This window comes from Megascapheus bottae, chromosome 4 (assembly GCF_031878675.1).
Source record: "Megascapheus bottae isolate mThoBot1 chromosome 4, mThoBot2.hap1, whole genome shotgun sequence".
In the NCBI taxonomy this organism is placed as follows: Eukaryota; Metazoa; Chordata; class Mammalia; order Rodentia; family Geomyidae; genus Megascapheus; species Megascapheus bottae.
The window spans coordinates 39,025,007-39,038,292 of NC_143512.1; the positions used below are offsets into that span (position 1 = coordinate 39,025,007).

The 13,286-nt window shown below is 43.7% G+C and overlaps 1 protein-coding gene across 1 annotated transcript in view; it reads right to left on the minus strand.

Annotated features, from left to right (window-relative positions):
* Window positions 1–5,937: 5,937 nt before the first annotated feature.
* Thbs4 (thrombospondin 4) overlaps window positions 5,938–13,286 on the minus strand; it is a 41,065-nt gene continuing 33,716 nt past the window's right edge. Inside the window, exons 15-21 of the mRNA XM_090331705.1 lie at window positions 13,007–13,200; window positions 11,606–11,784; window positions 10,909–10,957; window positions 10,621–10,817; window positions 9,905–10,077; window positions 7,459–7,598; window positions 5,938–6,988 (exon numbers count right to left, since the gene is read on the minus strand). Coding sequence (XP_090187831.1) covers window positions 6,927–6,988; window positions 7,459–7,598; window positions 9,905–10,077; window positions 10,621–10,817; window positions 10,909–10,957; window positions 11,606–11,784; window positions 13,007–13,200 — 994 coding nt within the window. The 3' untranslated portion in view covers window positions 5,938–6,926. The remainder of the gene's footprint in view (window positions 6,989–7,458; window positions 7,599–9,904; window positions 10,078–10,620; window positions 10,818–10,908; window positions 10,958–11,605; window positions 11,785–13,006; window positions 13,201–13,286) is intronic.

The window sequence follows — 13,286 nt, forward strand, 5'->3', positions numbered from 1 at the left end:
TGAATGTAACACCTGGAAGTTCCCTAGGTCTCAAGAAGGGAAGAAGCTGGAGTGGAAAATAAACGAGGCAGTCTTTACCTGGACTGCAGACATCCCGGACCCGGTGTGTCTGTCTCTCTTCTATTTTTTCCTAGTCCTTGCCCCCTATTTCAGGAACCCCAATCTGTGAACCCTGGTTTGCTGCCGGCTGGCCCCGGCAGCTTTAAATTGGCCTTTTTTTTTTTTTGCCAGTCCTGGGCTTGAGCTCAGGGCCTGAGCACTGTCCTTGGATTTTTCTCAAGGCTAGAACTCTACCACTTGAGCCTCAGCACCACTCCTGGCTTTTTCTAAGTATGTGGTACCGAGGAATCGAACCTGGGTCTTTGTGCATGCTAGGCAAGCACTCTACCACTAGGCCAAACTCCCGGCTCTAGTTTGTCCTTCTTTATAGACATTTGGGTAAATGCCCAGGAGTGGGTTTGCTGGGTCATAGGGGAGCCCTATGTTTAGTCTTTTGAGGAACTGCCATACTGCTTTCCATAGTGGTTGAACAAGGTTACACTCCCACCAACAGTGTAGCAGTGATCCCTCCTGGCCTCTTCCCCGCCAGCATCTGTTGTTATTAGATTCCTTGATGATGGCCATTCTAACCGGAGTGAGGTGGAATCTCAAAAGTTGTTTTGATTTGCATTTTCTTGTATGGCTGGAGATGTTGAGCATTTCTTCATGTGTCTATTGGCCATTTTTTTTTTTTTTGGTGGGGGGAGTCATGAGGGTTGAACTTTGGACCTGGGCTCCATCTCTAAGCTCTACAGCTCAAGGCTACCACCCTACCCCTTGACCCACAGCACCACCTCCCATTTTCTAGTGGTTAATTGGAGATAAGAGTCTCATGTTCTTTAGTGCCCAGGCTGGCTTTGAACCGTGATCCTCAGATCTCTCCTTCCTGAGTAGCTGCGTGAGCCACCGTACCCGGCTAGTCTATAGGCCATTCTTATTTCCTTTTCAGAGAAGTCTCTCTTTAAGTCTTTAGCCCACCTTTGAATGAGATAGTTATTTCTTTGAGGATTTGTTTTTGAGAGACTCAATTTTTTGAGCTGCAGGTATATTTTTGAGATGAGGCCCTTGTCTGTTGTATGGCTAGTGAAGATCTTCTCCCACTCTGTGGGTTTTCTATTTAACTTGCTAGCTATGTCCTTTGCCATACAGAAGCTCTGCAGTTTAATGCAGTCCCATTTGTCCAAACTTTCTGTAATTTGTTGTGTTTCTGGGCCTTTGTTAAGAAAGTTTCAACCTGTGCCAAGGACACCTAGCGTATCTCCTGTTCCTTCCTATAAAATTTTCAGGGTGTCTACTTTTACCTCAAGGCCTGTGATCCATTTGGAATTAATTCTGGGGCAGGGTGACATATAAGGATTCAACCTTAGTTTTCTACAGGTACTTAACCAATTCTGCCAGCACCATTTGTTTAAGAGGATGTTTTTCTTCCATCCTATTTTTTTTTTGGCTCCCTTATCAAAGACTAGGTGGCCATCGGTCTGTGGGTTAATTTCTGGGTCTTTAGTTGTATTCTGTTGGTCCTCAAGCCTGTTCTTGTGATGGTACCACGCTGTGATTTTTTTCAATTACTATAGCTCTGTAATAGAGTCTGAAGTTTGGTATTAATATTCCTCCAGTGCTGCTTTTTTCTGCTAAGGATTGTTTTTGCTCTGCGGAGTCTTTTATTGTTCCATATGAACTTTAGATTGCTTCCTCTATTTCATTAAAGAATGATGTTGAGATATTGATGGGGATTGCATTGAATTTGTAGCTAGCCCTTGGCAAGATTGCCATTTTCACAATGTTAATTCTTCCAATCCAGGAACATGGGAGGTTTTTCTACTTCCTTAATTCAGATTTAATTTCCTTTTTCAGATTTTTAAGCTTTCATCATAGAGGTCTTTTACTTCGTTGGTTGTTAATTACTAAGTATTTTTTTTGAGGCTATTGCAAAAGGAGTTGCTTTCCTGATTTCTGCCTCACTATACTCATACAGGAAAAGTATGTATGTATGTATGTATGTATGTATGTATGTATGTATGTATGAATGTATGGCATACAGGAAAGTTATTGCTTTTTGAGGGTTAATTTTATACCCTGCTACTTTGCCAAAGTTTTCTATCAGCTCAAGTAACTTGGGAGTGGAGTCTATAGGGGTCTTTCCACACAGAATCATGTCATCTGCAAAGAGGGAATGTTTTATTTTTTCTTTCCTTTCAGGTTTCATCACTGCAGATTTCTTTATTGATATGTCTGACTTCTAATCAGTATCCCAGGTCCTTTTTTATTTTATTTTTTCAGATAGAATCAAGATATTCAAAATTGTGTTTTTCTTGGTATTCCTTTTTCCTATGAGAGCAGTTTTTGTACACAGAAACACCCACCATCTGGAATCATTCTGATGTGGTAGGCCAGTGCTTCAATCTGGTTACCTAATTTCTTCCTGTTCAGTAGAGTGGACACAAAGGGCTCACCTTAGCCAGGTGGTGGTGGGTGTGGCTAGATCCAGAATGCAACTGTCCTGACATTCAGGGACCTAAAGCTAAGCCCACAAGTAGCGTGGGTAACAAATAATGGGAGACTAGGAGCAGCCAAAATTTCTTGTTCAAAAGCAAGAGGAAATGAAGCTTTCTCTCCAGACCACAGAAGAGTTCTTCCATACGGAGACAGGGAGGACCAGTAGAGAAATGGCTATGCAGTGTTGTATAAACTTGGAGGCCTTACCTGTGGTCTCTCAGCCTCAGAGTATTGCCATAGTATGTCAGGGGGAATCTATGTGAGGAGGCCTCCACGTTGGCCAGCATTCTTTTACTATCATGAAATAAACGAGATCATCTACTTAAAATGGTTTGTTCTGATTCATGGTTTCTGATGCTGTGTGTTGAGTAATCCAGTTGCACAGGAATAGGAACATACTAACAAGAGAAAAGCATTCCTTCATCCATAAAGACTCCTTTATCACGGCTGAAACACTTCTCACTAGGTCCTGCAAGCTGGCACAACACAGTTAGTAATGATGATGCCTCAACAGGAGTTTTGGGAAGGGAAAACAACATTTAAGCAAGGGATTTGAGGACTGAAACAAGCTAGCCTCAGCCATATCGTAATTCTTCTGTCTGTGGCAGGGTGAGCCAGGAAGGACTGTAGCAAGAGACTTTTCCTCTTCTTAAGTAGGAATGGGCTGAATTCTTCATTTGGAATGGGAAATAGATTTCTCAGGCTCCTTTCCCAATTAAAATTTTCTATCAGTGTTGACTTATTAGGATGCTGTCTTTTGATGATATTATCTTTTCCTTAGGAGAACAGCCTCTGTACATAGAAAGCATAATTTATGTTGACTTAGGCCTATGGAATTAATATTTGGTAAGGGTTATAAATTGCAAAAACCTTAAGGTTTTAAGTTCTAGCAAAGAAATCTCATTACTCCATATACAAATCTACTTATGACTCTATAGCAAAATTTATAGTCATCTTAAAGCTTTTGATTAATTCTTCATGCCATTTGAAAATGTGGGTAATTAAATTTCCTTAAACATTTGTAATTGTATTTGTAAATTTAATGTTGAATTTTTCTGTCATTTGTCTGACAAAGCCTACCCATACTTTAAATTACTCTTGTAAATATAACAAATTTATAAATACTGTAGATTATAAATTATCTTAACTACCACAATACTATTTACATATTCAACTATATTCTCCCGTGCCTTTCCACTTAAAAGCAATCTAAATTCAAGTGCTCAGCTATACATTTTAAAGTGGAATCACAAATTCAATTTATTGGATTCTTTTTTTTTTTTTACAAGTTTCAGAGATTTATTAATCAGTGCAATAAATCCAAGAAATCAACATTATATCATGCCTTTACAGGCGATATTTTCTGATAAAGTGGAAAATTGTGCAGATGGCTTCATTTTAAGCAGCTTTATTGTCACCTTTTAAAAAACAAGTACAAGTACGGACCTTCTCTCTTCAGTTAGCAGTAGTCCACGCTCACTGAGTTGGGCCTGTATTGGACATTGGGACTCAACCCATTTCAGGATTCTGAGTTATTCTTCCTGTCCCAACTGACATTTGGACTGAACAGAGCCAGTGAAGAGGTCCCTTCAGTACCTTCTACCCCAATAACTACGAAGAGGAGGCTCAAGGTTGGATGTTTCTTGGCTTGACTGACGACCTGCTACAGCAGATGTTTGCAGTAGAGGCCTGACATTCAAAAAGAATAAGTGAAGCTTTCAAGCATGAGATTTAAGCCACCTTTGAACCCTTGCCAGTGTCACAATTGGGTTGGGTGGTAAATTGACTAATACCTAGAGGCAGTGAGAGGAAATGGGAAAAGTTTCTGTTTTGAATTGATGTGAATAAAACTCCTGGGAAAACCTCAACAGGGAGGTACCTAGGCTAAAGCAGACCTAACATTAAGAAATTTAAAGTGAACTTCTCAGTTGCCTAAAGTTGTGTACTAATCAAAGATTTAGAAAGGGATGTAAGATTTGGAGCTGTGAACCCTGAAGGGGGATTTTTTCACCAGACCTCAGAGGAAAGGTGGGCTTCCCTTTTATAATTGCAGTATTTCTAGGATCTGAGTGTGAACCTGCATACGGTACACAAGCATCTCATTTCTTTTGATTCATGTTACCAATGATCTAGTTACCAAATTGCTTTGGGTCATTTTTTTCTTTTCTTTTCTTTCTTTCTTTCTTTCTTTCTTTCTTTCTTTCTTTCTTTCTTTTTTCTTTTTCTTTCTTTCTTTTTTTTTTTTGCCAATCCTGGGGCTTGAACTCAGGGCCTGAGCACTGTCCTTGTGTTTGTTTTTTTTTTTTTCTCAAAGCTAGCACTCTGCCACTTGAGTCACAGCACCACTTCCGGCTTTTTCTATGTATATGGTGCTGAGGAATCAAACCCCAGTTTTTGTGCATGCAGGCTAAACTCCTAGCTTTATTTCCAATTAACCACCAAAAAGCTGGGAATGGGAGTATGGCTCAAAGTGATAGAGTATTAGCATTGAGCAAAAAGGTTCAGGAATAGCATCCAGGTCCTGAGTTCAAGCCCAAGAACTGGCTTATACCCTCCCCTCCCTGCCAAAAAAGGTAGAGAGGGATGGTTGAAAGATGGCAACCTCCAACAAAATGAATTCATTTCTTTCTGGCATTTTGGAGTTGGACATGTTTGTAGATGTGTTTCAGTCATGTGTAAGCCAGGTTTGGAAGACAGAAATGTGGCCCAGACAACTTAGAGCAGGTGCCACAGGTGAACAGGTAGTTGGTAGTGGTGATTTTGATAAGCTTCAGTTCTCCCCAATGGGAAAATACTCGCCCCCACCATTGCTGAGGTCTGAAATCAGTGCCTTGTGCTTGCTCTGCAACTGCTCTACCACTTGAGCCAAGACCCCCCACCACTGTTTTTCATATGAGGGTATTGTGCTTTGTTTGGGCTGTTGTTGAACTGTGATCTTCCTCCTGCCACCGGAGTATCTGGGACCACAGCATGCATCATCACGCCTGCCCCTCTGATATCTTATGTAGGATATCAAATGTCCTGAATTAAAGAAGTAGCACTGGGGCTGGGAGTTTGGCCTAGTATTTGAGTTCTTAGCATGCACAAAGCCCCGGGTTTGATTCCTCAATACCACATATATAGAAAAGCCGAAAGTGATGTTGAGGCTCAAGTGTAGAGCGCTAGCCTTGAGAAAAGCCCAAGACAGTGCTCAGGCTTTGAGTTCCAGCCCCAGGACTGGCAAAAAGAAAAAAAAAGAAGTAGCACATACTTTCTGGCCTGACACTTGGAGATGATGTACCAAACCCCTCTATGTCTCATAGTGGTTATGCATGTCCCATTATGTTTTTCGAATCTTAAAAATACAGTAAATCATGCTAACCATACTTATCCTTTATTTATGCTTTAAGATGTCTTGTAATTCTGAAATTGAAGAATATAATACTACCCAGTGATATTCTTTGGAATTAAATTTCTAGGGAATTGATAAAAGAAATTATGGGTCTGTGTCTTACACAGTTGGGAAAGTTAGAAAGGTTAATACACAAAACAAGCCAATTTCTGTCCTGTAACAAAGAGCTACTACTGACCCACCATAGTTAGAGCATGTCTTGGCTTCCATGGTCTATCTACACCTGTAATAATTGATGCGTAAGAGGCACATAGGACTGGGTGTGTGGCTCAAGTATGAGTTCATAGATTCAAATCCCAGCACTGCCAGAGAAAAGAGGCATCCATTCTTCACTTTTTCATCCAGCAAACGTTTATTGATAGCTACTTCCTACCTGATACTGTGAGATACTAGTTGTCATGACATTATCCTTTAGTTTCGGTATGTTCACATACCACTAGGGGGAGCCACATGGATAAATAAGCATGAAGAATTCTGTTAATGGTTCTGTGCAGTGTGTGGGGTGGGCAAGGGAGTGCTTGGAATTATCAGGAAGAATTTGGGCCAGTTGGACTCAGGGTTTGTCAGAACAAGTCTTCCCAGGGAAACTGCTCCTGGGGAAATATTTCGGGAACTTCCCTCCTTAGAATGAGGGAGACTCGGAGGCCAGCACTGACCTATCAGGTGTGAAGCTATTTAGTGTGACCTCAGGTATGATCTCTTACTGGAGTCTTCTGCTTTATGTACACAGACTGCTCACTTGAGAGGACAAACTCTCCCTGCAAACTCTCTGTCCATCTCTCAGAAAAACACCTATGCTGTAGAAGCCTGAACCATATGGAAACAACTTCTTAGAGTCACATTTGTTAGAAATGATCTCTTCTCCTTTATTTCCACATTTGTGTAAAAAGTTTGATATTTGGGCTGGTGAAAGAATCCAGTCTATATAAGGAAAATTATAGGATGTTAAAAATATATGGTTTTAGTGTTTAGAAAATCAGTTAGGAATTGCTTCCTTAGATTAATTATCCAAGCGATAGAAATTCTGGGTTTGAAACTCCTGGAAGTCCTCTGGGATGGTGTCTGCAACAAGAAGGGACACATGGGGATAGTTAGTTAAGATTCTTTATCCAGCACATGCTATGCAAACCCTGTAGGGGGCACTGTCTGCCTATTCAAGAGGCCTTGCAAGAGCAACAGCCATTTTCTGTTTCAGGCTGCTTTACAAATTGTTGGATTTAAGCCCAGCAGTGCTCATTCAGAGACCTAAAGAAAATCAGCAGGCAGTGTGGCTTTTCAGTCTATGATTACACTTGAGCCACATGAAAGTAAAGGTGCCTGTCAATTAAACTTCAGGTTCTTCCTGAGCCCCACACCCCAAATCTGGCAGTAAAGTCTCAATTTCCACATCTGTAAAAGAGGAAACCTGTTGCACAGAGATAATCAGGTTTTAATAAGCATATGGCCTTTGGGGAAAATGTATATTATAGAAATAAGATAGTGTTGTTTGATTAATGCTAATAATATTGTTCAGTAATAAGAGTATGCGTTACCATTGCAGCGATACTTGAGGTTGGACCAGATGATGTTTTCTTGAGAGAAGCAGAAAACGCCAAGCCGCCCCCCACGCATGGTAGTGTCTATGGTGACCCCAGAATCAGCCACCAACTCGGAGCCTTCATAAAATCGCACTCTGTAGACAACACAGACAATAGGTGTCCATGAAATGTAACCAAGGGGGAAGAGCTCACAACAAGACCGGGGCCAGGGTCCCACTCCCTGCCTGCCTTGCCTTTCTACCCGACTCCCCACTGACCTGCACTGCGCTCTAGTTTACCTCTCTTCCCCTTGCAACTGGAAGATCCTTAGGGGAGGACCGAGTGGTCATGTCCGCCTAACTTGCCTTTTAAGCAGCCTAACATGATGCTACTCACCTAGTAAACATGACAGATGTTTGCTGCTGACTTGAAAAGAAATAGCTTGTTGTGTCACAGGTAAAGGACTTTGTGATTTGTAGTTACCTTGTGTGGCTATCATGCTTCACACTGGAACTTTCTTGAGTCTTGGAGTGGTTTCAGAGCTGTGACTCTCAACAGGAGTAAACACTCCAGAAGCAGCTTTAAACATGTGCAGGGGCTCTTCTGGTTGCCACAGTGGTATTGAGTGACATGAGACAGGGTCACTAGATGTCTTGCAGTGGTCTGGAGTTGGGCCCATGCCCTGTATACTTTTGGAGATTCCTCCAGGCACATGGGAAGGTGAAGAGCCTGCTTCTAATGTTACAGCAGAACTCCTTTTTATTTGAACAGCAAGTATACTCTGAACTGATTTAAATGTAAACAGAATTTTCCAGGGTAAATACCGAGTCCTCTGTTTAGTTTGAAAATTAGGAGTTGTTTGCCATTTCAGAACTTACTATCACCATTGGCACCACCACTGAGACACTTAAGTCATTGACATAACAATCTCTATTTAAATGTCACCTTTATCATGTGATGGTGTCAATTTCATCTTGTCTTCTGGTGTGGTTGGGCCCCCAAATTTACATTATCTTGTTGCATATTGATTTATTCTTTTTCATATTATTGGTAGGGCTTAGATTTTTCTAAAATTATATACGTAGTTAGAGTCCTTTTTAGTGATCTCATTTGAAGGAGGAGGAGGAAGTGACATTTCAAAATATTTGTCATTACAAAGGGTAATAGGAGGACTGGGAGTTTGGCCTAGTGGTTGAGTCCTTGCCTAGCACACAAGAAGACGTGGGTTCGATTACTTGGTACCACATACATAGAAAAAGCCAGAAGTGGTGCTGAGGCTCAAGTGGTAAGAGTTCTAGCCTCAAGAAAGTCCAAGGACAGTGCTCAGGCCCTGAGATCAAGCCCAGGACTGGCAAAAAAAAAGAAAAAAAGGGTAATTGGACTGAATTGAGCTGCTAGCATGATCAGAATATGTTTCTTACTGTGTAGTAACCAGAGTACATTGTACATAATGCCGCAAAAAAAAAGAGAATATGAATTATCCCTCAGACTTTCTGGTTCCACAAAGCTGCTATTCTAGCTTGGGCACAGAAGTACAATTCACAACCTCCCTAAAAGTGCTCATGCCAGAGTGACATGAGCATGCATCTACAAGTGTCAGGAGTGAAAAAGTTAGGCACATACTTCAGAGATGGAGCCATAAGCCACGGTAATTCCTGAGACTAGTTAAAACGCAGCCTTATAAAGGAATCAGGCAGGTCACACTGGTCTAATGCCCACTTTTTGCTGTGCATGGTGTGTGCCAGGCATTGTGTGGGCACAGAGGATATCAGGATAAAAGACACAGGTGTAGTTGGGCATCAGTGGCTCACACTTGTAATCCTGAGATCTGAGGATCAAAGTTCAAAATCAGTGAAGGCAGAAAATCTGTTAGATTTTACCTCCAATTAACCACTAAAAAGCCAGAAGTGGAGGTGTGGCTCAAGCAGTAGAGTACTAGCCTTGATTAAGAAAAAAATAAGACTAAGGGACAATGCCATGGTCCTGCCCAGGACCAGAAAACAAAAACCAAAAACAAACAGATAAATCCCACAGGTGCTACTCTTGTGGTATCCATGACTCTGTAGTGAAAATAGACTGAAAGGGCTCTGTGCCTTTCATGTGAATCACGAATCTAGAAGGATCCAGAAGAGTCTTAGGAGGGTGTGGGTGGCATCACAGCAGTGCATCCCCCCACACCCCACCTCATACCATCAGCACGTCCACTATCAGCCATCTGTAAAGAGCATGGCCCAAGCTCACCACAATTCAAGTACACAGGTGTCTTAAGGCTCCCTTCCCACTCGAGCAGCCTCACCCCCAGCGTGGTCCTTCGGTGTTGGTGTCAGCTGAGGCTAGTATCTTCCCCTCACTTCTTTTCTGGGAGCCCTGGCCTGAGGTTGTGGAAGTTCTGACAAGTTCTTGGGGACTCTCTGAAGTCAGGAGCCTGTGCTTTGTGCCAAGAGAAGAGGGCCTGACCTACCTGATGTAGCCCACCTGGGGCCTGTGCTGCAGGAACCAGCGGTAGGACACTTTGTCCTTCCAACCTACATTCCTAGAGTCTTTCCACAGCAGCCGGACTTGGTCACTGGTGTCCCCTGTGTGCCACAGGGAGTTCCGGAGATGCTCCCCAGGGCCTGTCTTAGACTTCACGGCCTGCAGAAGGACAGGAGCCAGGTGTTAGAACAGGACAGCCCGCCTGTCCTGAGCCGAGGCGATGTTACCTAGGACTAGAATGAATTGAACTCAACAGTGAATACTACTACTGCACATTTTCCCTCCGGTGAGTTCGATGCTCCCTGTATTTGACCAATGAGGGCTCCCACCAAATGCCTTGCGGCTGCAGCTGATCTTCTGTTGCAGCAGGTAACAGAGGGGACCCCAAATTCCTGAACACAGTTGGGCTCCTCAATGACAGACATTAACCAGTTTTCAACACAGCGTGTCTGAAGCATACCCCAAACATTCCAATAGTTTTGACCCACTAAGGTCAAAATCCCCACCATGAGAGTTGCCTGGAGATTGGGTTATAGTTGATACAAAGCAGCAAATGCAAGGCTATTGGCCTTCTCTTCCCTGATTCGAACGTCAGCAAGAACGCATCTGCTTCTTAGATTAGTTGCCATTTAGGAGAAATTAGGACTTGAAAGAGGGCGAGGGGACTAGAAGAAAGGGACGGGAGGGCCTTCTAACCATTACCTTGAGCTGAATGCCAGGCTCTGCAACAGCTCGGAATGGCGTGGCTTGCCAGTATGTCTGTTCTGTCTGCTTCCACATGACCACGTAGAAGCTGGAGCTATCTTGATAACCAAAGATAAAGCCTGCATAGTCATCATCTGTCTGCGTATTCACATGGAAGGTGCCTTCAAAATCAACACCATTAAAAGCAGTGTACCCTGCAGAGACAGGTAAGATTAGAACACAAGGCAAGCCATTTCAGCAGCTGGCACAATCCTATATGAGCTGTTACTGAGTCTCTGAACATACCCACTGCCAGGCCAGGATCACTGTTCATGGTCTGCACGATCTCCATGCCCTGTGGGAAGAGTTGAGGGTGCTAAGAACAGGCCTGAAAAGGACCAGGTAGCATCAGGGAAGCCCGCAGGCCCAATGAGTGACCGGTATATGGATTTCATTAGCTCAGTAATTCCCTATCTTCTTTTATGCTTCATGACTAGAAAAAAAAGGTGATCAAGGTTTGAACAAAGCTCAGAGATGACTAGAAGTAATTTTGCTAAGATCGTCACCTAAACTGCCTCAACAAGCCCTAACCTAGGGACTAGCACGCACACACACACACACACACACACACACACACACACACACACACACACCTTGATAAACACAACTTGCTTTGTGACTCTGGAAAGGCAACTAAGCCTCTCTGCTGTTCTTCTTTACTTACACAATAAGAGGACTTGCAGGAGGCAGGTCAAGGGTGTGGTACTGCCTAGCTCTAGTCTGAGCTGTCGAAGCCACTCACGGCAGGGCCACCATTAGCAAGCTTCATTCCATCATCCAGGATGTGGGCAGAATGCAAGTTCTTTGTCTCAGGGCTACTGGGACAAACTGACACCTGCACAGCGCCTGGCTGCTAGTCAGCAGCCTGCAAATGGTGCTTCCTGCTATCAGATGGGCCTTGGTTAGAGGCAAAGTAGAGCTGTTGCCAACCCAAGACACTCACCTGGTTCAGGACCACCCAGTTGGGGTCGATCTGGGCATCCCCTTCGGGATCCAGGACTACGGTCTGGTAGGCTCGGAAGTCTGTCAGGGTGATCTCGGCGTTCTCCGGACAGACGTCAATCCGATCAATGATGTGATCCTGGTCAAAGTCATTCTCACAGATGTCTCCCACACCGTCCTCTGAGTGGGTGAGAAAAGGGACAGGTGCTCACTCATATCCACCTTTCTTGGTGAGAAGAGGGGGCGGTACAGGAGAGACACGAAAAGCCCAAGCCCTGGCCCCCAGGGCCAGTGATTTCCACCATTTCTGGGAGAGGAGCCCTGGGGTGGGTCTTTCTGAGCTAATCTGTGCTCCATCCGGGAACCATCTTTTCTTTCTTTCCTTTTCTCCCTTTTTCATTGATTCTTTCTTTTTTCTTTTTTTTTGGGGGGGGGGGTAGGCAGTCCTGGGTTTTGAACTCTGGCACTATTCCTGACCTCCTTTTGCTCAAGACCATCAGTTGAACTATGGCACCATTTCTAGCTTTTCCTGTGATTCATTGGAGAGAAGAGCCTTGTGGGCTTTCCTGTCCAGGCTGGCTTTTAATTGTGATCCTCAGAGCTCCGCCTTCTAAATAGCTAGGATTACAGGTGTGAGCCATTGGTGTCTGGACACTCAGAGTCTCTTATACATCAGTTTGAGCAACTGGCCTCTACTCTGTCCCCGGCAAGTTCTTATCACATATAGTTGGGTTCTAAGTGGTGGGTCTTAAGCCTAAGTTGACATAGCAAATGTCTATAGGACTTTGTGGATCACCAAGAGGGAAGCTTATCATTATTGCCTGAATCTAAGATGAGATTTTAATGGCCTGTAGGCTGAATGTAATCCACAGTGTATTTTGTTCAGCTGATACAATGTTTGAACTATCTGAATTTGTACCAGTGTGAGTGAGCCCTCTTCATTTACCATGGACCCCTCTACCCCCTGACTTCTCATATCTGGCTGGGAGAACATAATACCTTCCTTGTCTGGCCCTGTAGGCATCCAGGTTTATGAACTCAGCCTACACCATTTCTACTGTGGCCTCCTCTCTGTCTAGCTCCCAGTGGAAGTGAGCAAGACTATGAAGCTGATCTCCAGGCCCTAAGGACACTTAGCTGTATTATGTGACTATTTTGTGTTTCTCATCTCTGGCTGTTTAGAAAGATGTGAAGCTGAAAAGCTTTGCTTGAGTTGGAGACAGCTGTCTCTCAGAAGTCTACTGTCCAAAGCCATGCAAGCTGCAGCTACACAGAGAAACTGGGTTTGAAGAAGCAGATGATGGGAGCTATGAGTGCTGGAAATGCTTGTGTCCTCAGGGCTCTGCGGGAGGTGTCATTTTCATACTTGGCTGGAGGGAGCCTGGGCCCTGAGTCTACTTACTGTTGCTATCCTCCTGGGATGGGTTGGGGACCAGCCGACAGTTGTCTGGGCCAGGGGGCACCAGGTCTGGAATGCCATCGTTGTCATCATCATCATCACACTCATCACCAATTCCGTCCTTATCAGTGTCCAGCTGGGCACTGTTAATGACGGTAGGGCAGTTGTCTGTGCTGTCCTGATGGCCGTCTCCATCACTGCAGAGGAGAGAACACATAGTCAGGACTGTCTTTTTTTTTTTTTAAATCAGACCCAGTAGGGTCATTCACTTGGATAAGCGGAT